Here is a 25449-nt window from a genome sequence, read left to right on the forward strand (position 1 = left end):
ATAGAAACCCCTACTCAACATGTCAAGCTCCATGTTACAGATACACCTCTTAATGCCAATACTGTTAGGAGTGACAACTGCACAGTCCTTGCCTGAGATAAAGATCTATCTTCGCACAGGATTACAGCGGAAGCAGGTTGTAGTGGACAAAGCAAAGTGATTCCACAATAGCAGAGCAGTTCAAAACTCTGAAGACCTTTCACATTCAGTTGTAAATAGTGGTGGATAATTAAATAACTAATGGGGAGAGAAGTTTCATGAACATCCCATTCTTGATGACTAAAGAACAATAGTTCCCAACAATTTCAATTGCTTTATTCAACAACTTTCCTTCCATCATTACGTCAGGACTACGGATGCTAACTGGTGATTTTACAGAGTTAAATTACATTTGCACTTCTGCGTAAAATGAAGCAGATACTTACGTTTTACACAGCCTGGGCAACATTCAGGCTTTGGCTGATAAGTCATATTTATGCTCACACAAGTGCCAGGTGATGACAATATACAACAAGGGAGGATACAACATCTCTCCTCAACATTTCATGGGATTCCTACAATGTGGAAGCAGGCCATTCAGCCCATTGAGTTGACACTGACCCTCCAAAGGATATCCCACCCCGACCCTCCCCATACCCTATCGCTGTAACCCGGCTTTTCCCATGGCTAATCCATGTAGCCTGCGTATCCCCGGACATTATGTACAATTTAGCATGGCCAATCCACCCAACCTGTATGTCTTTGGACTATGGGAGGAAATCCACACAAACTTCACACAGTGACCCATGGCTGGAATCAAACTCAGGTCCCTGGTGCTGTGAGGCAACAGTGCTAACCACTGAGCTGTCGTGCTGCCCGCATGGCATTACCATTACAGAATCTGTCCATCATCATCACAACTGGATATGCACTAACCCAACGACAGGGCACACCCAAATGATTTGGTGGAACAGTCCCATACAGGTGGGAGGAAATGGCTCTGGAGATCCTCAATATTGATTCTGGATCTCAAAGCACTGTGACTTCAGCTGTCATGGAAAGAGTGAGGAGATTCCTTGCCATCATCCACTTCACACCGTCCCCCAGCTGTTGCATCAGTACTTCTTCATATTGAATACCACTTGGAAGAAATAGCAGAAGTATCATTGTCTCTGAATGGAGATCATCAATCACTAGAATAGTTCAGTAGCACCATTACTGACTGAGCTGGCCAAGTCTGTGAGATTGGCTCTGCAGCTGGTACTGTTTGAGCCAAGAGTGAAAGACCTACTGACTGCATCTTCACCAACTGACCTGTCACAGATGCCTCTGTCGATGAAACTCTTTCTCAAGTCTTTCCTAAATTAGGTTGTGAAGCACAACACAGAGGAATTGACACAGGAGAAAGAGAATAAAGATATGTACAGAAAGACAATATTAGAGAGGAATAAACAACCATTACGTTTAAGCATGTAGTCAAATAATCTCTTTCTCTGCGAGTTTTTGCAGAAGAGATCTGCCCCACTAAAATGGTATAAAAAGTTGGGCAGAATGTAATTTTAAAAAAATTATTAGGCCTGAAGACTTGTCAAGCTTCAGTGGAAGTTCGCAGTGTTTAGGGACTGTTGAAAATTCATCAAGTAAGAAGCAGCGTTTTCCAGCCTTCCTGTTTGGCAACTTCAAAGTGCTGCAATTGGCATTGTGAACAAAGTGGGAAACTATTTACAGCTTTGTGGCTTGGATCAGGGGAGCTTGTTGGCCATATTTGGCTCATCCATTACATCATACAAATCCCTGTTCACCATGCTTTTCACACAGAGTAATAGGATGCACGCTCTACAGCACAGCCAATTCACTGTCTTATCAAATTAGCATGGACACAAATTTTGAAACATTTAGAACATATTACACTAAACACCAATTTGTCTGCTCTCATATGTGACCACAATTACTTCAAAAAAATGGAAAGTTTAAACTTCCATCAAATCACAAACTAATCAATGGAGTCCCAAGAAATCAGCTGTTTGCAACATGGAATGATAATGATGAATATGTAATCAAGATCTTGAGGAACATAAATACCTCTGTTAATGATGGCATACCACTGCAAGGAATGCTTTTGATATGGTGGCCTGTTGATTGATTGGCACTGCAAGTCTCGAAAATTTGGCACTCCAGCAGGACAAGGAGGATTCTTGCATGTCCTGTACTGCACATGCGAACCCTGGCAATTCTTGCCTTTAGGGCCAGGCCTGAATGGGAATAAGAAAGAACAAAATAACTGTATTAAGTTATATTTCTGTTAGAAAATTTTATCATGGAACTTCTAAGAGGAGTTAACTCCAATCCTGACAGAGAAGAGCAGTAATTGCAATATTGCAAGATGTGGACACCACAACCTCCAAGTTTCCCTCCAAGCCACTCACCATACTGACTTGGAAGTATATCGCTGTTCCTTCACTGTCGCTCGGGCAAAATCCTGGAATTCCCTCCCTAATAGCATCGACGGTCAACCCACAGCAGGAGGACTGCAGCAGCTCGAGACTGAGCTCACCACCACCTTCTCAAGGGGGCAACTAGAGAATGGCAATAAATACTGGCCAGCCAATGATGCCCCACAAAATAAATAGGAAAAAAAAATTCACTGAGACCTTACCGCGTGAACTCTCTGCCTGTTTTGAATGTCCTTGGCAGGGCAAGGATGTTAAGCTAGTGAGAGAGCTTTCCACATCTGATTTCCCCCAGCTCCCAGCCCTTTTGTGAATAGCAACCCGAACAAAAAGAAAAAAACAGGGGGTGGTGGGGGTGGGGGTGGGGAAGGGTTGGGGGCATTGTTCTTTCCAAAAATTATACTTCATTCATAAAATTTCCAAAAAGTAGATTACATGACCAAAGTTGACACCACATTGGAGCAAACCAAATCAGTTTTTTCCAATAGTTTGGAAGCTAGGATGGAGATACAATGGGAGTGAGGAGGGTACGGTGAGGGTGGGGGTGCTGGATCTGGGTGGGATGCTCTTTGGAGGGTCAGTGCTGATTTGATGGGTCAAATTGCCTCTTTCCAACTGTAGGGATTCTCTAATTCTATGATTCAACTTCTATTTTTCTCTCTCTGCCCCTCCCACTTATAGATGAGGGTGATTATACCTTTCCTCATGGATTTACATATATTGCTGGCCACAATGTACTGACATATGCATCCAGCCGGACCTGGTCAACCAAGCCACACAGAAATGAATATATTGGAGGCTGATTCCTGGATTGAAGGAATTGATTTATCAGAAATGGCTGAGCAGGTTAAAACTTTATTCGTTAGAGTTTCGAAGAAAGAAGGAAAATGTTAGTGGAGCATATAAAATTCTGAAGGGGCTTACAGGGTAAATGTTGAGAAGAGGTTACCACTAGTCTGTGAATCTCAAACGAGGGTCACAGTTACAGAACAAAGAGACACTCATTTAAAACTGAGATGCAAAGGAATTTGTTCTCCCAGAGGGCAGTAAATGTCTCGAATTTTCTACCACAGACAGTAGGGGAGGTTAGATCACAAAGTAAAGAGGAAGTAGATTTTTCAAACATTACGGAATGGATGACAGAAGAGTTGAGGCTGGACAAATCAACTGTAATCCACCCGAATGGCAGAGAAGGCTCGAGCAACTGAGTAGCCTATTTCTGGTCCTATTTCTTATATCCTTAAATACAGACAGCCTATCCAATAGCTCATCAATTTTAAATCCCTCACCTTCCGTAATCAGCTCCCCTTTCACCCTGACCTGGGAAACAACACCGCAATCAATAAAGGCAGATGAAAAATATATAAGTAATGCTTCAGTTATGTCAACTGACATGTCGTAAATCTCTTTTATCATCCCAAATCAGTCTCCTCCTCAGGTTATAACTTTGTAACAGTTTATAAGCTCTAGAAGATATTCTGAATCCCTCGTATGTTACTTGCTGTTCTTTTTCATAGTCCCTCCTGTCTGCTGTTATATCATTTCTCACTTCCCTGAAGGGGGAAGGACTTTGACAATGGGTATGCAGATTCTCACTCTGCTATATTTATGTCAACACAGCAAACCCAAGGATATCTGCACCTAATGTGTTTTCTCATTATTCATCTAACATCTGTAAACAAAATATTAAACACCATCATATCACCATATTTAAAACAAATCTTACAACATTTGTTTTGAACTATTTAACACAGCCTGTTCCCCTGCAGTGGTGAATGCTTATTTGGACGCAATTTTTCATGCAAAAAGCTCAGTCATTCTCCTGTAGAAACTTAATATGCAAAATGACATAGGATCCTTTGATGAATAGCTGTAAAAGTTTGATTTGGCAACATTCATCAGAATGGACCTGTTTTCTGATAGACAGATCTAGATTGTCCTGATATTTGTGGCAAACCCCATGTCTTTTTCAATTATGCATCAAGGGGTTTCCAAGGAAAACACAGGTTTACAGCTGACAACACAGCATGGAGCTGGAGGAACACAGCAGGTTAGGCAGCATCACAGGAGCAGGAAAGTCAGGGTTGCAAGTTTATACCCAGTCCAGATGATGGGTATAAACCCGAAACATCGACTTTCCTGCTCTTCTGATGCTGACTGACCTGCTGTGTTCCTCCAGCTCCATGCTGTGTGGACTCTGACACCAACATCTGCAGTTCCAGCTATCTCCTAGGGTTTACTGAGGGTAGCTGAGGTAACTGAAGACAGGGCTGCCAGTGGAGGGCCATGCAAGTGCAGGATTCAAAGTTGGAGGGACCCAGAACTCCTGGGGGCTGTCAGTTTGAAGCAGGTGACAGTGCTGTGACAGAATGAGGAAAGTTTTAAAAAAGATGGTAATTTTAAAAGAGACACTGAAGCCAATGTATATCAATGAACACACTGGTTGAGCAGGATGGGCAACTGAGATTTCTGTGAAAATTACAATAGTTTAGACAGGAAAAATCAAAAGCGTGGTAGAAGTTTCAGCAGAAAATGATATGAAGTGGGGGTAGAAATGGGAGATGTGGTTGTTTGCCATACTTCCATCTGCCGGAGACATTGGGAATACAGCTTCAGAACCTCAGTGAGGTCAGATGAGACTATCTGTTGCACTCTGCCCAAAGGCTGATGTTATGAATAGATATGAACCAAATGTAATGTTCTAAAAGGATTCTATGGAACTACATTAAAATATCCCGAATTTTTAAACAAAGGACACTTTGCTAAGGAAATGGCATTAGGAACTTCATTAATAAAGTTGCACCTACAAAGAGCAGGGAGCTTGGATAGAATCAAAATCTGGAGAATTTTAAGGCAACGTCACATGGGGCAAGATATTGATTTTATGAATGCAGTCAGGGAATCAAGGGTTACAGGCAAGGGCAGGAGAGTGGATGTGAGGAATTTCAGATCAGCCATGATCCTATTGAATGGCGGAGCAGGGTCGAGGGGCTGAATGGCCTACTCCTGTTCCTATTTCTGATGATCTTATGGTGGAAATTGAATTTATTAAAGACTAGATGCAAGACTGATTTGGCTGATAGTATCAAAGATATACTAAAATATATCAGAAGAATGAGGAAGAACAAAACAACATAGTCAATGTTGCCATTTCTGATTTGTCATGTGGGTTGTTTCAATATTCCTTCATTAAAGCATTCAGGGTGGTCATTTGTGAGAACAGGGAGGCAAAACTGAGGTTTGTGAGGAAGAATCTGGTGACTGGAGATTGTAAAGGTGTAAATTCTTACAAGATATTCTTATAATATCAACAAACTTGAATAGAAGTAGGGGAAGTTCGCTGCACATTAACTGAAAGGGATTACAGGCAAGACAGGTAGAATCTCAGAGGCAACATGGTTTAGAGAAAAAATGAGGGGAAATGGAAGAGAAAGATTCTAGTTCACAGCTAGGTTCAGGAGAAACACCATAGGGTGAATAGGGGATGGAGAGCATTGGCAGGAGCAGATAAGAAGGACTGTCTGAATCTTAGTGATCAAATGAAGCAGCAAATGTAAGAGAGTTTGGGAGCTGGTTGGCAATGAGAATAAACAAGCTAGCAACTAGTTTAGAATTTGATGCTGGAATAACCTGTAGATTTTACAGAAGACAGCAGGGCCTGACGGTGTTTGATATCATTCAGCCCAATTGGTTTACCCAATTATTTAACGTCCAGTATTCAGTAAAAGTGGAATTGATTACATTTATTCATTTCCAATAGCTTTGGTGCTGAAAGTCAGCTATTAACATTTTCTTTGAAAGTTTATACAGGTTTCAGATAATGTTTCTGCCCTCCAGTAACTGACGGGATTTTTGATTGTCAGCATATTTTCACCGACAGGAAAAATAGCATAGGCACACTGTCAAATGGCCTACTTTTATGCTTAAATGTATATTGTTTTATAGACTATTGAGAAATTAACTTGCGTTTATAATACAAAAGAGGTGTCAGAAGACAGATTGAGGTTGAGACGGTGCCTATTGTTTAAATGAACAGGTGCCTGTTTCCCCGAAACTGGTTTCTAAAAGTGCAATGTCACTTATTATGTTTCGTTACTTTGAAAAAGCACCACAAAATTGGGCACAGTGGAGCCAGTTTTTTGCTGGGTGTGTAAGCCAAGACATTACAGAAATTCTGCCCTTGTTTTATTCAATTTATACAAACAGTAGATTATGAAACAATACGCTTGAAAAAAGCAGTCAAGGTGGTTACACTGACTTACCTTGGGTTATCACATTTACGCTGGCGGAAATGCACTCCCACGCTACATGTCCGACTACAAGTACTCCATATACTCCAAATACTCCATTCTCCGTCTGTGTCGTCTGGAAGAGGTGCCTTACTAACACATTCACCAACTTTACACCACTGTGAAAGAAAATAGATTAGCCTGATTATTCATATTTGCAACATGCACAAGGATCAACTTATGAAACATTTAGATTCATAAAAGAATATCAATAAAGGAGATTATCATCAATTGCAAATGTTTAATGAAATTCGCTAATACATGTAGAAAACATCATTCAACAACTTCTTGAGGAAGTTATATAAGCCTTATAGCAATCTAAAATGTAAAAATTACATTCCTTCCCAAACATAAAGGAAACTTCTTTTTCAAGTAATAAGCTCGTTTTTACCTCTGGTTTAATTTTATCAGGATCTAGCTCAATATTATCTTTGTACTGAGTCCATCCAAGTGGCAACAGGTTGCAGAAGGTTTGAGGCAAGGACAGTGACGAGACAGAAACAACTGGGGATGTGAGGCGAAGGTATTTGGAAAGGTAACCTGCTTCTGATAAACCAAAATAGCAAATGAGTTGTATCAGTGATAATGGGAACTGCAGATGCTGGAGAATCCAAAATAACAAAGTGTGGAGCTGGATGAACACAGCAGGCCAAGCAGCATCTCAGGAGCACAAAAGCTGACGTTTCGGGCCTAGGGTCTAGATCAGAGGCTCTGATGAAGGGTCTAGGCCCGAAATGTCAGCTTTTGTGCTCCTGAGATGCTGCTTGGCCTGCTGTGTTCATCCAGCTCCACACTTTGTTATCTTAGCAAATGAGTTGTTTGTTCTGTTTGTTCATTTAGAAAGGGGAGAAGAGATCTGGTGACCTGCTAACATGGCTGCTAACCCACTATGTTTGCCGATGTAACTGTTTTTTTAATTATTCACATGCAGACCTTGTTACAAAAAAAGACTAGATTTCAGTCTGTCAAAATTGAAATCAGCAACAACTGTTTTCTTTTATATTTAGATATTCACAGAATGTGGGTTCACTGTCTATTCTGGTGATCTCCAGTTGGACAGGTGGTGAACAGCTGCCTGCTGGAACTTTCGTGGTCTATGTCACGTTGTGCTGTTCAGCAAGGATTTTCAAATTTTTAAACAAGGTACAGTGAAGGAACAGTGGTATTGTTCAAAGTCAGGATGGTGACTGGGTTTGAGGAGAATTTCTATGTGATTATGTTCCCATGCATCTGTTCACCCTTTTCCTTCTAGATGTCAAAGGTCATAGGTTGAGAACATGCTGGTGAAGGAGTCTTAATTAGGTACTATTAGTAACTGTTAGTTATTAGTTACTGCTATTAATTAGCATCTTCTGGAGAGTACACACTGCTGCCACTGTGTATCAGGATGGGAAGTAGTGAATATTGAAGAAGGTGGGAGATAGGGTCCCAATCAAGTGGGTGCCTTGTCCTGGATGCTGTTGAGTTTCTTGGGGGCTGCTGGAGTAGTACTCCACCAGGAAAGGGGAGAGTATTCCATTGTTTTCTTTACTTGTGCTCTTACAGATGATGGATAGCCTTTATGGAGTTAAGAGGAGATTTACATGCTATGATCATGTAAATCACTGACTCGCGATTGTTGCTACATCATTTAGATGGTTGGTCCAGTTCCAGTTCTGGTCAATGGTAAGGCCTAGGATGTTGCTGGTGGGAGATTCAGAGATGGTAGTGCTACTCAAAGTTAAATAATAATGGTTGGGTTTCCTCTTATTGGAAATGGCCATTGTCTGGCATTTGTGAGGTATAAATGCTACTTATGAATTATCAGCTCAAATATGAATGCTGTACAGGTTGAATTCCATACAGATAGCTTCAGTATCTGAGGAGTCACGAATAGTGCAGAACATTGTGCAATTGTCACTGAACATCCCCACCTCTGATGTTATGGTGGTGGGAAGGTCACTGATGATGCAGCAATAATTGTGGTTGGCTTGGGACAGTATACTGAATATTTCTTGCAGAAATGTCCTGGAGCTGAGATGATTGACCTCCAACAAAAGCAACCATTGACCTTTGTGCTAGGAATGACTCCAACAAGCAGACAGTCTTTTCTCTTGCCTACCCCAATTAACATGGACTTCAATTTTGCCACCACTCCTTGATATCACACTTAAATGCCATGATGTCAAGTTCAGTCATATTCATCTCCACACTGAGAACATTTAAGCACAAAATGACACCTTGAATTTCAAGGTATGATTGTCTCTTGTTGGAGATGGCCATTGCCTGGCATATGTGTGGCATGAATGTTACTTGCCATTTGTCAGCCCAAGCCAAGATATTGTCCAGATCTTGCTGATTTGAATATGGATTGCTTTAGTATCGGAGGAGTTGCAATTGATGGTGAACATTGTGAGTATGACCGGGTGAGCCAGTGGGGATTTGCTTTCCAACAATCAGCAATGGTTTCATGGTCTTCATTAAATTCTTAATTCCAGATATTTTTATCTGTGTTTCTGAATTAATAGTCCAGTGATAATACCACTAGGCTATCGCCAGCCCATATCCCTCTCAAATCACCCTGTATTCCCTCACAGATTAAAAAGAAAACAATCTGATTCAGCCTTAAATATATTCAATGATCCAGTTTCCAGTAGTCTCTCAGAAAAGAATTTCACAGAACAACAACTTGGAACAAATAAATATTCCTCATTTAAGTGAGACATGCCTAACCTTCAAACTGTAGTTTTAGTATTTTCCTATGTAGGGCAATTTTTCTCCACAGTCACCCTCTCAACCACAGAATCTGATATGGTTCAATTAGATCACATTCCAATCAACCTGCTGATTGCCACAACACACTGCATCAGTGTTGCTTAGGATATATAATATGTAATGACCATTCATGATCACTCATTATGTCTGGTGATATCACAGCCAGCTCTATCTGTGTGGTTATATGGATGTGCCTGATGCTATTCACATGAGAAATCACAGAAGCAGCATTGTGTAACAGGCTGGGAACGAATGCCTTCATTTCTAATTTTCCTTTTCCAATTCACAGATTTTAATCGTCTACCCTGAACTGCAATTTCAGCACAAGTTTGCATCAGAGAACAAGGATCCAAGGTGGCAAGTAAACCTGATATTTAGAAATAAATGTTTTTCTTTTCATGGTGGGGAAATTTCTGCCCATTGGAAATGTGTGTTGGGTTGATTTACATTTCGTGCACATGCAAAGTACCAGGGAGGCAGTCGCCTGGTGGGAATGTCCTTGGGGTTAAAATCCAAAGGGGCCAAGATGATGTTTTGATGATAGCTTTGAGTCTGACCATGACAGATTGTAAAGATTTAGTTTATTAAAACTCAGGAATCAAGAAAAAACAGTGACAGTGTAACCCACATTGATTATTAAGAGCCCATCTACTTCACAAATGTCCTTCAGGGAAGGAAATCTGCCATCCTTACTTGATCTGGTCTACATGTGACTCCAGACCCCCAACAATGTGTTGACATGTAACTGCCCTCTGGGCAATTAGAGATGGACAATAAATGCTGGCCGAGCCAGTAATACCAATATATCATGATTGAATGAAAAAACTCTACCCAAGATATTTAACATTTGCTGAAGCCTACACTAAATTCTAAACTTAAAAGATGGGAGGAGTAGGCCAAAATGTGTCCTCAAGCCCACACTGCTATTCAATATGATCATGGCTGATCATCAAGTTCAATACCCAAATGCCTCCGTGTCCACTGATCCCTTTAGCCACAAGAGTTATGCCTACCTCCTTCTGGAAAACACAATGTTTAAGTCTCAAACACTTTCTGTGGAAGTGAATTCCACATGCTCCCCATTCTCGAGGTGAAGAAATTTCTGAACATCTCAGTCCTAAAAGGTTTATCCCTCATCCATAAACTATGATAGGCAGTGACTAGAGTGGGGTTCTGCACAGATCAGGACAAGGGCCTAGCTATTTACAACAAAAGCAGAAATTGCTGGAAAAGCTCAGTGGGTCTGACAGCTTCTGTGGAGAGAAATCAGAGTTAACATTTCTGATCAAGTGACCTGTCCTCAAAACTGAATTCAGATATTAGCAATATGTGTTGGTCCTAGACTCCCCCACCATTGGGAACATCTATCCTGTACCTAACCTGTTAGGACTGTATAGGTTTCAATGAGATATCCCTATCATTCTTCTGAACTCCAGTGACTACAATTGTGGGCCGAAGGGCCTGTTCTGTACTGGTCTTTGTTCTATGTTCCAACCAATTCAACTTCTCCTTCTCCATCAGTCCTGTCATGTCAGGAATAAATTCAATAAATCTTTGCTGCACTCTCTCTGTAGCAAGAACATTCTTCCTCAGAAAAGGAGATCAAAACAGCACACAATATGCCAAGCACAACCTCATCAAGGCACTGTACAATTACAGCAAGGCATCCTTATTCTTGTACTCAAATTGTCTCACTATGGGGGTCAATGTATAGTTAAGCTTCCTTAATGCCTGCTGCACGTGCGCACTTACTTTCAGCAACTGATGCTCGAGAGACCCTAGTACCAATCCCTACGGTACTCTATTAGTCACTGCCTGCCATTTGAAGAAGACCATATTATGCCCTCCCTTTGTGTTCTATCTGATAACCGATTTTCAATCCTACTCAATATACTATTCCCATTTGTTTTAATTTTACATATTAATCTCTTAAGTGGGATTTGTTGAAAGCCTTCATGACTTACACGGCCTATTGTTTTTTAGCAATATTTTAAGTCATTAGGGCAGGTAAAGGCTGCATAAGTAGTATTATTACATGTGAGAACCAATTACAAAAACTGTAATTACAATTCACTTCTGCATTGAATGTCAAATTACACCAACCCAGACAAATCCAGCATCATCAGATCAAAGCTAACATTCTATTCCAACAGCACAGTCCGCACGTCAATGCCACTATGGTAGTCGTGATTGTTTCGCTCTCTGTCCTAATTATTCTACATAGAGTCAGCGTCAAAAATTTAACTTAGTTTAATTTCAGTAATTTCTTTGTATAACATTGTTGTTCTCATTTCTAAACGTAAATTCATTCCTTGTGAAGTGAAGGCTTGTTGAATGGTTTTCACGTGTGTCTTAGCCCTAACTGGAGAGCCTGCGAAATGACGGATTTTGTTCATCATTCCAACAATACTGAAATGAATCCGACTGGCAGTGGGTACGCTAGTACATTGTTCCTTAAACAACATTACAGGTGTAATACACTATCTGCAGCCAGCTGCTCTTCACCTCCATATTTCATTGACTTTAATAAAATGTAAAATAAGCACAGTTGACAGATAAAAATAAATTGTTAATAGTCAATGTTTGAAGTGGGCAATTGGCAAAGGGATTACTTACAGCTCACAAATTGAAATGGAAAGTATTTATTACTGCGAATAATAAAATCCTAGCTAGGTTGCAACATCCCTTGACAGGTAAAATAAATAAATACTTAATTGCAAAACTGCAAGTCAATTTGATTGTAAATTTTCAGTAGCAGTGGTACTTTTCAGCGACATCAGCATTATATAGCATGTTTCATTCGTCAGCACTCGGCATTATGCTTATCTTGATATTGCGATGTTCAACTTTTAAGAATATAGAACGATAAGAATTGTTCTGATTGACAATGGAAATACAAAGTTGGAAGAAATGTCTAAAGGGTAGATGACACAAAATCCCCAAAATTCACTTGAAATTCCAATGATGGTACTTTGCTGTAGCTTTGAGTGTTATATTTCCATTCAATAACCAACATTTGTTCAACAAAGAAACATAACCACTACGGTGAGGGATGATGAGAGGTTATATTCTCTTCTGTGAGAGACCACAAACAGGGGTTTACCTTAGAAACAAGGGATTTAAGATGGTGATTAGGATAGATGTTTTTCTCTCATGTCTGCCAGTCTGAAGAATTCTATTCTTCAGCAAGCATGCAGTGTAGACTAGTCATTGTATATTTTAAAATCTGAGTTACATGGATCTTTGATCGACAAAGAAGTCAGAGCATATAAGGAGTTGGAAAGTCATGATCTGATCAAACAGTAGAGCAAGTTTGAGTAGTCAAATGGTTTACTGCAGTTTCTGAGCTGTATGCAATATGCAAATATTAAAATATTTCTATTGGATGGAATTTAGTGACAGGTTTGATTGGGGTAAGATTCCACTAATATTTGCTTCTTAGTATAGGCACGTGCTTTATAGCTAATCTTGATGGTTGAGTTATAGAGTCATGTGTACAGAGTCATATGGTATGTACAGCATGGAAACAGACCCTTCAGTCCAATTCGTCCATGCCAATCAAATCTAGTCTCATTTGCCAGCATTTGGCCCATATCCCTCTAAACCCTTCCTATTCATTTAACAATCCAGATGCCTTTTAAAAGTTGCATTGGTAGCTGTTCCCACCAGTCCTCTGGCAGCTCATTCCATACAAGCACCACTCTCTGCATGAAAATGTTGCCTCTTAGGTCCCTTTTAAATCTTTCCCTTCTCACCTTAAACTTATGCCCTCTAGTTTTTGGCTCCCATATTCTGCAGAAAAGACCTTGACTATTCATCCTAATCATGACTGTCATGATTTTATAAACTTCTAGAAGGTCACCCCTCAGTCTCCAATGCTCCGGAGAAGTTAGTCCCAACCTATTCAGCCTCTCCGTATAGCTCAAACCACCAACCCTGGCAACATCCTCGTAAATCTTTTTCTGAACTTAACAACATCTTTCCCAAAGCAGTGAGACCAGTATTGAATGGAGATTCCAAAAGTGGCCTAACCAATGCCCTGTGCAGCCACAACACGATCTTCCAACTTCTATACTCAATGCACTGGCCATTAAAAGCAGGCATACCAAAAGCCTTCTTCACTATCCTATCTACCTGCAATTCCACTTTCAAGAGTCGAGGGAAGAAGGTGGTGGTTACACCTTCTTCTGGTGAAGAAACTGCAAGGATCAACCTAGGATTGGATCAAAATCAAGAATCAGCCCATTCTCAGAGCTCCCTGTTGGCATCAATGATTACTTTATGACTCTCTGTCTCTAATATGACGAGAACCAGCATATATTGATCATGAGAGTGCCTATGCTTCACCCATTGATGCCATAGACATGTCTAAAGAAGGTTTTTATTTAAAACACTGATTAGCATTAGTTTTTGAAGTCATACACCATTTACCGCTTGTCTATTCTTCAAAAATATCTTGAGGTATCGACTTCCATCAAATTGGTTAAAATTTCCATGTGATTACAACAGGATGGTAATACAGGAGCTTTGTGTGCTATTCCTGAGGAGGTGACAACCTTGCCTTCTGCACCACCTGTTCACATCCGTAATGCTGCAGCTCAATCACAACTATCCAGGATCACCATGACAATGAGACATATCCACAAGAGCTGTTCATTTGGTCTCTTCACCTAATGGTTAAGTCACAAATTATTTGAACAAAGCAGTAATCTGTCCATATTTTATTTGGTTTTAGTGACATTGAAATCTCATTCTTCATTACAATGCCCCATAGATGCAGTTTGTAGGTACATAGCCGAATGACATCCTGTCAACAGGTAAGAAGACAAGTTATGTTATTGTCTTTTGTCTGCAAGAAGGTTCATTTCTACTTTAGTCAATCCTAACAGACTGATGGTATCATGAGAATAACTTCTGTCTGTTTTGTCGGTGTGATATGTCTGTCATTTGTATCACTGTGCTGACATTTCTTGCATAATTTCTTTAAATTAGCCATTGTATTGAAGAGTTTTAGCAAAAATAAACTTTCTTCAGGGATTTCCTTAACTATATAGTTAGCAAGCAATGATAGAAGGTCTAACATTTTAGTACCAGTTTCCAGGCCTGTGACCCTTGGAATATATAACTTCTTCATGGCCATGGAAAGTTGAGAAGGAAGCCTTACATTATTTTGAGACTCCCATACACTCTACTGGGAAGCCAATATGCTTTTGTATTTGCAGTAGGTATGTGTTCAAATATCATCATTTAGCTAAAGTTGAGAGAGAGCATTCCTAGCTGTCTAATTAATGTTCCCTTGGATTGCTCAGTTGCAAGGGCATGTGAAGAGGAAATGTTACTAAACTTATCACCTTCATAGCTTTCTACTGAATTTTCATTTTCTATGGATCAAATATTCCCCAATAATGGAATTCTGGAATTATACAGGATATGTGAACACCAAAATGTTTACTTAATCAATGTCTTGTGCAAATCCAAAACACTGTGACTCACTTGTTTTTGAAACCAAGTCCAGATACCAATTTACATTTTTTTGGCATTTTCCATCTCCTTACATGTCTGCAAAGGAAATGAAAGGATGTGAATCGTGTCATATTTCCAATTGTGGAAAGTCATAGGTGAAGATGCTTACAAATAGGTGCTTGCCCATTGGACTGTCAGGTCTGGATTCTCTTATACTGACCTGGCTGTTGAACATTGACCATCACTGTGGGGATGTGCATTGGCTGAAAGTTGTAATACTGGCATTATCCTTCACTATGCCTGCTCAACTCATCTGGTCAACATTCTTTCTTTGTTGATACATAATTGTTCCTTCCTTCTGTTATTTGTGATAATATTCTACCCAGTAGATGTGAATATCAGAATTGTGGGCCTTAATGCACCATTTTATTCATACTTCTTTTTGATCTCAGTTTGCTGGTCCTTCCATTTTGAAAATGGACAGCATGATCTTTTAAACAATCAAGTAAATGCAGATTTTCTGCTCCCACAAATCAGATAGGACTCCATCTTCTCCTTGTGGGCAAGGATAGGAAACTGTGCCTGTTAGCACCTGCTACCTCGTTATTGTTAGTTTATTTCATAAACAAAAGGGACATATCAGTGTAACTAGTCTGGGTGGAATCTGGCAGTGTGCACAAACAGGAACTGTGGCCGCAAGGCTTGAAGCAGCGTTGCATATGTGAGGAGCTGATGAAGCTGTGAATGTTAGGTATCGTTCTAATGGACAGAAATTGTTGTTAAATGATTGATGTATGTGCAGTGCACTGAGCAGTGTGAGAGGCTAGTGGTGTAGTTGTGGGCAATGGCATTTGAGTCAGTTTCACTGACCATAACCAACTGTGCAAGGGATCTTGGTGCTGCTTGCTGCATTACAGGCAGGTCCTTGACTATCGTGGTTATCTTGTCTCACTGCTTCCGGGGAGTTTGTCAATAGGACTTCCTGGCCCCCTGTGAACAGATCATACATCACTGTACCCTCAACAAAAGCCTCCAGCGTGGCCTGGAGAACTTTGGCACATGCTCTCTCTCACATTGTGCCCATTTTTTCCTGACTTACACAGATCAGCAGTTGTAAAATAGCTCTTAGCACTTAATCCAGCCACAATACATTTTCACTTTAAAAGATGCAGGCTAGCTTTGCACAAGGTGCTATATAACTTTAACAAATGCTAGGCTCGTACCGTTTTCAGTCTTTTAAGTTTTCAACCACTCACCAGAATGCTTAGCTCTGTCTGCGCGTTGCAATCATGTCAATGAGTGTGCAGAAATTGGCAATCTGCCTGAATCAAGAGTAACAGGCGCAGATTAGTCCTGCACTGTAATCCTTGTGCCGGTTTTCAGGGACTATCAAATTTAATCTACCCTCTTTCATCAGATGGAGGGGGTGCTATGAAGTTAAACAGAAATGGGACTGGAATTTACAACATCAGTTTAAATGCTGCATACATATATAGAGGAAACTATTTTAGACAAATAATGTTAAGAAAAAGCTATTAGTTAGTAAATTATTCCCCTGTCAACAAATTTGCTGAGTGTTTTATATTTTTCAGAAGCATTTTTCAAAAGCACTGACAGCACATTCAAATCAGGAAGCAACCGAACCTTGACAAATTTCCTTAACATTTCCCTTCTGTCAAAATATATAATGAACCATATCATATTTTCAAAACATCCACTGGATCCTAAGATTTTAGATGTAACAAATGTTTCTGTATCACTGACATTCACAGGCATACTGAAATAATAATACTGTATCTAGTGACAGGAGGGAATTAGCCTTACAGTACTTGCATATAGTTTCAAGTTGTTCATCTCTCGTTGCCACAACACATCCAGTATCAAAAGAAAAGAAAATTAACAGAAAGATACTGCAGACATTCGTGACTTCAATGACGTGATAATAAAGGATCTTTCTTGGGTGCCTTATAAATCATGACCTCTACAAACATACCATTTCTATGATAACCGGATGGTTGAAATTCCACATATAATCACTATTGCTAAGGCTATGGCAATTAAATTATATATTTGCTTAAATCTGAAGGTGGTGCAGGTCATCCTGCCTAACATCCACCTGCTCTTGAGCCAATTCTCATTAAACTGACGATGACTCACCACCCTCCATTGCTCCATTTCTAGCATTCACTGTAAATGGATCCCTCTTCTCTCTTAAACATGCTTTAAAAAATCCACTTTGACTTGTGTGGTATTGAGAAACATGAGCATCAGCCATGATTGAATGGCAGAGCAGACTCAATGGGCTGAATGGATTAATTCTGCTCCAATATACTACTGTCTTATGGCCTCATCTATGAGTGCCACAATAGTCTATTTGTATTTTCCCTGTCTGTATTCTGTACCTCACACAGTACTGAAATAACCACAATCAAAATACACATTACATTTCATTCAAAAGTGACCATGGTGCCATATTGCTCCTGATCCTTTTCAACCTCTCTGCAGACTTTAATAATCTTTGACTAAACCATCTCTTGCAATGCTTCTCATCAATTGCACAGCTACCAGCTGGCAGAGCCCAACAGATTATCAATCAGCAGGTTATTGCTAAGCAAATGCTACTTGATAGCACTGTCAACTAAGCCTTCCTTCACTTGGGAAGAAAAAAATTGAGTCAACATTTTGGATGCAATGACTGCCTCAGATGAGTCTGACACATTAACCCAGACTTTTTCTTCACAGATGTTGCCAGACCTGCTGAGCTTTTCCAACAACTTCTGTTTTTGCTCCTGATTTGCATCAGCCTCAGTTCCTTCAGCCATCCTTCACTTTGATGGTGATTGAGAAAATATTGACAGGAGAACTGAAAATGGGTATAAATGCCTCAGTCTTGGCTTTTTCATTGATGTGCTGAAGACCCCCATCATTGAGTATGGGTGTTATATGTGGACCTTCTCCTCCTCCAGCAAGTTGTTTAAATGTCCACCATCTTTCATGGCTGATGTGACAAACCAGCACCTCATCTGTTGATGGTGGGATCCATTTGTTCTGTCTGTTGCATATAGCTTGGCATGTAAGTAGCACAGTCTTGTAACTTTATCAGGTTAATAGCTTCTTCAAAGATGCCTGATGCTGCTCTTGACAAAGCCTCCACCAATCTCCATTGAACCAGGGCTAATTCCCTTGACTTGCTTATATTGGTAGAGTGGAGACTATGTAAAACCAAGAAGGTACAGATTGTGAGAGAGTATATATCTGCTGTTACTAATGACCCAGAATGCCTCGTGGATGCTCATTCTCCAGCAGCCAGATGTGCCTGAAATCTATCCCATTCACTGCAGTGTTAATGCCACACAACACAATCAAAGCTATCCTAAATGTGAAAGCAGGACTAAATCCCCACAAGGGCAGTGTTGATTATTTAGCAGAAGGTTTCCTCTGTGTCTTTGAACTAATGCCATGATGCTTCATCGAGTCCTGGACCACTCACTTGATACATTGGTCCCTGTTACCTTGCTTGCTCTTCTGCCTGCAGCCAGGGTCTTTCAGTGGCATTGCCAAGTGGACAAACTGCTCATCTCTGATTGGCCGGTAACTCTCATTTGGCAGTATGTCTCAGGACTCGATTCCAGAAGATGGTCTACTACTGCCCTCTAAACTGCCCAACTTGAAGAAGGTCCAGAAGGATCTGTTCTGAAGAGTCATGTGGATATCTACCATTTCTTACATACATGAGCAACGAGACTGGCAAAAACTGCAGCTTCCACCTGTGCCTCTTCAGAAATTCAAAGTTTGGTTCAAAATGCTCAGAAATCCATTTTTCTAATTCCATGAACAGTGTTTTACTACCAGAGTATAGATTAAAACTTGGCCACTATGTACTCCATTTTCAAGGAATACTTGCACAGCACGTTATAATGCACTTGCAAAGAAATCATGAATTGGTGAAGGCCAAATAATTGCTCTAATGATATCTCCTGGTTGATGACTTTTCTGTTCAAAATTAGGCTTCAGGAAGATTCCAGGTTGAGGTCTAACATGACACTGGCAAAGCTTCAATCTTTCGATCATTTTTCTCACACAAAGATACAAAGTAAAATATTTGTATGTTGAACTTTCAGAAACAAAATCTATTTGTATTTTACAACTGTTACTTGTTTCCTTCCTTTTAAATAAATCTACTGACAGGCTTCGATCTTTAAGCCAAATCTTAAGATGTAATGTGCTTCCATCACTAATGATAGATCATTCAAAAATCAAATTGTAAATAATTAGGCTGAGGGCCTAAAATAAATCAGTGGTTTTTAAAAGCAAAATTCATTACTCTATTCTGGCATGTTGTTGAAAGCTTAATTTAAAATGTCAGGAATTCCCTTGGAGTGCTCCAACTGGTGATAGGAGTCATGGTGGAAATCTAATTTATGGTGATAATGCAGATGAAATCTGAATTTTTTTATAGAACTAGGTCTTGTTGTAATAAGGACAATGATAATTGTAATATGCTGTGAAATACTACTCATCGAAGCTCCTCCGACGGCACTTTCCAAGCCCATAACCTCTACCAACTGAGAAGGGCAAAGGCAGCAGATACATAGGAACAACACCCCCTATGTGTTTCCCACCAAGCCACTCACCATCCTGACTAGGAAATATAGTGAAGTTCCTTCACTATCACTGGGTCAAAATTCTGGAACTCCCTCCTTTACAGTTCTGGGTAGTTTACCTCTTTCATATGAGCTGTTCAAGAAGGCAGTCCTCCGTTACCTTCTCCTAGGACCGACAATAAATGCTTGTCTCGCTAGCAACATCCACATCTCACAAATGAACAAAAAATAAATCCCAAAGCCATAAACAGAGAATTAGATTTATCATGAACCCACTTTGCAACATTATATTCAGTTATGACTGAGTCAGGTAAAAAGCAAAATACTGCAGACAGCAGAAATTTGTATTAAGCATAGAAAATGCTGGAAAATCTCAGCAAGTCTGGAAACAGTGTTTTGAAGAAGAGTCATATTGGGCTTGATACAGTAAGTGGCTGGACTTCTCTTCACACACATTGCCAAGCCTACTGAGTTTTTCCAACACTTTCTGCTTTAATTACTGTTGAGTCAGGGCCTGAGTGAGTCTGCAGCAAAGCAATACAAGTAATATAATCTTCTATACAACTTCCTCTGAAGTTGGGCTACAATTACAGTAAGAGGCAAATTGTATAACATTGTCTATTTCATTTGCTGCAGGCAAGGACGCCCCAAGGCATGGTATATTGGCAAAGACAATGGATGAATGGACACCACGCAACAATCACCAGGCAGGGAGATTCCCTCCCTGTGGGGGAACACTTCAGTGGTCAAGGACATTTGGCCTCGGATTTTTGGGTAAATGTCCTCCCAGGTGGACTTCAGGATACACAACAATGCAGTGTCATTAAGCAGAGGCTGATAGCCAAATTTGGTATCCATTAGGACAGCCTCAACTGGGACCTTGGGTTCAGGAGCACTACAGGTTATGTCACCACACTATACATTCACACACACATATACATTCTCTCTCTCTTGCACTCACTCTCTTTCAAGCACACACACACACACACAACTGGGTGAATTTGCATTTGCAGATACATCCTATTTAGTTCAAAATCCATACAATTTGTAGACAATGTGGCATTGTATAAATTCCTACTTTCAAAATAAAACCAATTTGACACCAAGTTGATACACTGCCAGATTGTAAACAAGGCCTCACACTTAAAATGCATTATCTGTTCTTGGATGTCACCTCTGGTACACTGAGGGAACTGATAAAACCTTCAGTTATCACAGGGCAGTGACTTGAAAGATATTCTGGGATTTGCAATATTAATCAATTGAAACCTGCATCTCCTTTCTAACTAATTAAAGATTTAACAACCTTCTTAGGTTTGTTCAATACATTCACATCAGTTCTATGACCCTTCGATCTTTTGTTTATAAATTCCGTTTCCGATGCCAACTCTCTCACTAACAGCTGAAGGAGGAGTGAGGTTCTGAAAGCTTGTGATTTCAAATAAACCTGTTACACTATAATCTGGTGTCGTGTGCTTTTTGGCCCTGTTCACTCCAGTCTAACACCGGCACCGCCACATGATGGCATTTATTTATGTAATCAACCACAAGCATTTGTACAAGGTGAATCTATGCTGGAACAACTTTACAGCTGTAACATAAATCAGTTAGAAAAGTGGGAAATATAGCCAGAATAAAAGTTTATGTCAACAGTGGACACGCTGAGGCTCTGTAATATACTGGCTAGGTTATATTTAATGTATTGTGAAGAATTTTATTTATTCTTGGGCCAATTTTAACCCAACCTGGTTATTGCAAAATTGACAGCATCATTGTTTTATACCTCATCTGATTTTACTCCTTGAAGCCAACAGAATGGAAAAATATTGATACTGTAAGCACAGAGGGTAAGATAAACAAACCAAAGACATTCAGGGGGATTCAACATGTAGATAATGCTCGACTGGGCACATTTAATTTCTAGCAGGCTCTGCAATGATTGGGGCCTAATTTTAATTTTCATGCTGACTTCAGTAAAAACTGTCAGAACTGGTGCAGAAGTCCCAGAAAATCAGCAGCATATTTCACTTTGTGGGGTGAGAAGAAGCCAGAATCCTACAGAGAAAATCTGAGCCTCTGCTGCACTAGATTCCCTCTCCTTGTCACTTGTGTAGCCCTCCCAAATCTCTCCTGGATTTATCTATGTGCTGCTGGGTAGCAATTGTTAAATGTTTAGACCCACTTTTGCCAGACAATTGGCTGGCAAAATCTTACTCAGACCCAGCCAAAAACTTTATGCCCAGACAGTGATGCCAACACCTCTCCTATTATTTTTGCCTAGGAGTTAAAATCTCCATTATTCACTTTAACTAACTCATCAAATCATATTTGTGAATAAATCACCTAAAATACAGAGCTTACAATTCTGGCTTCAATGAATTGAAGCTAATGGAAATTCCAAAAGTACGCTAGCTTGAAATCCAAGAAGTCCAGTCACTCAATAAATTAACAGAAGTAGAAAGCTCCAAACCACATGAGATTGGGTGGTACAACTGCTAAGAACTGGCCTTTATTTTCTAGGTCCATATGCAGATCAACTGTAAGTTTGTGTGCACGCTGTCTGGAGGGATTCCACATGTAAGAAGTTTGAGACTGCTTAAACTCCTTGCTTGGCATGGATCCATGGCACAAACATTGCCAATTAGTGTTAATTAGTCATCTCACTACAAGAGGCCACAGGAAATAGAAATGTCACACTAACATTGTAAGGAGTGCTAAGTTTGAAGCTGACGTATAGTGTTGAAACAACACTGAGAATCACCACTCTGCAACTAACACTTCACCTGGTTAGACTCAATGTTGACAACAAAGCGATGATTTTATGAATGTCTGGTCTTAGTGAGGAACCTTGTTCAGATGTAACTTGTTTTTGAAAAAAACAGTGCAACATTAACAAGGTTGGTATGAAAATTCAGTGCAGACAGGATGGGGGATGGTTTTTGAACCTTGTGTGGAAACTTGAGGTGGTAAAATTATAACACTATATCTATAGATTATTGCAGTTAAGTGTGTAGAAAAATAAATAATGATGCAAACGAAACTAAAAAAACTAAATCTAATTAATTTAGACTCAGATATGGCATAGTAACTTGTGACTCTGAACTGCAGTTTGTGGGAACATGTATTCATCTGGGCAGTCTCAATTTCCGCATCTGTGGTTAATGTCTCCAACTTGTATCACTTTGGAGCGACTGAGCTGGATGAAGTGTTGTAGATATTCTGACACAAAGGAGAGAGTGGGAGTAGTTTCTGGACAGTTTCTCTAGATTTTGGTTGAACCTCGTAGAAAAGCATGTGTTTAGAACAGTTCGATGTGAACAATGGTTTACAGGATGAGTGGAATTCAGGTTTCATCTTGCATTTTCTTGTAGGTGAGAAACAACAGGACCATCATGTACCTGACCTTGGGTGGCTCGGTGGTTAGCACTGCTGCCTGATAGCACCAGGGATCTATTCCAGCCTTGGGTAACAGTCTGCGTGAAGTTTGCACATTCTCCCTGTGTCTGCATGGGTTTCCTCTGGGTGCTCAGGCTTCCTCCCACAGTCCAAAGATTAGGTGGACTGGCCATACTAAATTGCCCCATCGTGTCTAGGGATGTGCAGGCTAGGTGGATTAGCCAGGGGAGACGGGTTGTTACAGGAATTGTGTCTGGGTACAATGGTTTTTGCAGGATTAATGAGAACTCAAAGGGCCAAATGGCCTCTTTCTGCTTGTAGAAATTCTATGAGCTACTCACGAGCAATTTCCCCTTCACTATTCTTAATTCTCTTTCCACATTGTGGCCAAGCACTGTGCCATCAATGAAAAGAAATTGGTAGTGCTCAAAGTGAGTAGATCCCTAGAGATAAATAGCAGTTATCGCATGTTATTCAAAATACTCAAAGTCGTAAAATGCTACTAATAAGAGTGAGTCAATAGGTGTTTTGCAGTTTGGAACATTATACAATAAGTTTGGACTCTTGTATGATATAAAAGAAAGGGAACACATTATTTAGGCAGCTGTCTAACACCAATATTTAGGAAAATAATGAGCTGAATCAGCGGGTGTAATGTCTGGTTCACCAGAAAGGGGCAAATCATGTTATAGATTGAAAATGTCCTGACAATGAATCACTTGGAACAACAGTTCCTCAAAAAAAGTCCAAGTGAAAATCAGATACTCACATTTGGTGGTTCCTCATTAATTTCTGTCATTGAAGGTCAAATTGTGGAGTTCAAGATAAGACCTTGGTCACTGTAAAGAACTGGCCAATGGAGTTTTGTTGGCAGAATAATGCCCATGTAGAGTGTGGAGGAGCATTACTTTGAGAAATACAACATATTCCCATGCAGTCGATGCCTATTGGACCAGCCCAGGCTGTAAAATCTGTAATGTTTTCCATGCACACTTCCACCCTGCCACAATCCGGCACAAAGAATTTTATCAATTATTTTAAACGTTAGATTAATAATGCGGTATAACGAAGCTCAAACATCTAGTCCACCCATAAATCACCCACTAGAGAATGATTACTACTTTAAAAATTTGACACCATTTTCATGTTTAGCAACTTAGTGGTACAGTTTTTTTTCTTTATGCTGTGTCAATAACTGTGGTTTTTATATTTCTGTGAAATGCTCCCAAAATTGCTGAAAAAGGAGTCATACCGTGGAAACTTATCATTTTACAAGAACATCACATTTCAAAAGGGGACAACAGTTTGTACACCTTGAGAAACAAGTGCTGATTGGTTGGTAATTAGCTCCTGATTGATCAATACATTGACATGGAGAATGGTCAAGGTGACAAATGAATAAAATAATAATCATAGTCGCAGCAGGGACTAGTTAAGTTCACCTATTCCTAAAAGTTTACTATTCTATCTTTCTTTAGAAAATGGAAATCAAATAGAAAGAGATGCAATGTATCAGATAGTCAAACATTTGCAACTTTGATATATCCAGAAAAAAAAAGGAAACCGAAATGAAGAATGTTTTAAACACAGAATAAAGTCCTTACCTTTTCTCTTTCACATTCTGTTCCATCTAGTGGTGGGTCTAGTTTGGTTTTGCATTCCTGCTCACCATCTACTTTGCACCATAGCCCAGTACATATGACATGCTACAACAAAGGACAAAAATGGAACAGTGACTTCTTCTGAAGCAAAAAAAAGGTGTATTTTCCATTTTCTGAAAAAGAAAACAGCTTAGATTTCGCGATAGGAATAACACTGAATGAGTAAGCCAGACAGCAATGCATGGATGCCAGGCATTGGAGTTAAAGGCAGGGACACTGCATTCTGCATTGCCCTCCTATTTCATTACGCTGACTGGAGCTTTCACACTAAATTACATGAAGGACATAAAATTATGGTATTTATTCATTAGAGTTAGAATTAGGTACAGATTCTTAAGGACAAAATCATAGGAACAAATTAGAAAGATAAAGAAATGAAAGGTCGGAATAACAGTCCTTCCAACCCAGTCTACACCAGGCCCTCGCCTCCAGGCTGCACCAGGCCTCATCTCGAGGTTCTCGATGCTGGGAGTGCTGAGAGGTCGCTAAGTTCACTCGAGGCTGGAAGTCGGCGTTGAGACCGGGCACTCGTACTGAGGCCAGAGCCTGCAATGACTTCACTCGAGGCTCAGAGCGGAAAGTAAGAAGACAGAATGTAATAAAAAACACAAACAGAGAGAAAAAATAGAAAAGAAACAGATGGAGCAGATGAGGAGTCCTCCTCCGCCAACCTCTTGGAGGCATTAAGTAAACCTGAAAATGTTGGGACTGGTATTGTCAAGTGTATACAAATTTTGAAGCATCACAAGTCAAAATAACTGCCAAACAACCTCGCCGGCATGGAAATTTAATTTGACAACTTCAGAGTCTTATTTATTGAGAACGCAGTTTGGAGGAGTAAACAATAATCTGC

The 25449-nt window shown here is 40.0% G+C and overlaps 1 protein-coding gene across 1 annotated transcript in view; it reads right to left on the reverse strand.

Annotated features, from left to right (window-relative positions):
* Positions 1-25449, reverse strand: part of LOC125450680 (A disintegrin and metalloproteinase with thrombospondin motifs 19-like) — a 456336-nt gene that overhangs the window by 208729 nt on the left and 222158 nt on the right. The window contains exons 11-13 of the mRNA XM_048526734.2: positions 24540-24641; positions 6692-6837; positions 2062-2231 (exon numbers count right to left, since the gene is read on the reverse strand). Of these exons, the coding sequence (XP_048382691.2) occupies positions 2062-2231; positions 6692-6837; positions 24540-24641 (418 nt within the window). The remainder of the gene's footprint in view (positions 1-2061; positions 2232-6691; positions 6838-24539; positions 24642-25449) is intronic.

This window comes from Stegostoma tigrinum, chromosome 3, assembly GCF_030684315.1.
Source record: "Stegostoma tigrinum isolate sSteTig4 chromosome 3, sSteTig4.hap1, whole genome shotgun sequence".
Classification (NCBI taxonomy): Eukaryota; Metazoa; Chordata; class Chondrichthyes; order Orectolobiformes; family Stegostomatidae; genus Stegostoma; species Stegostoma tigrinum.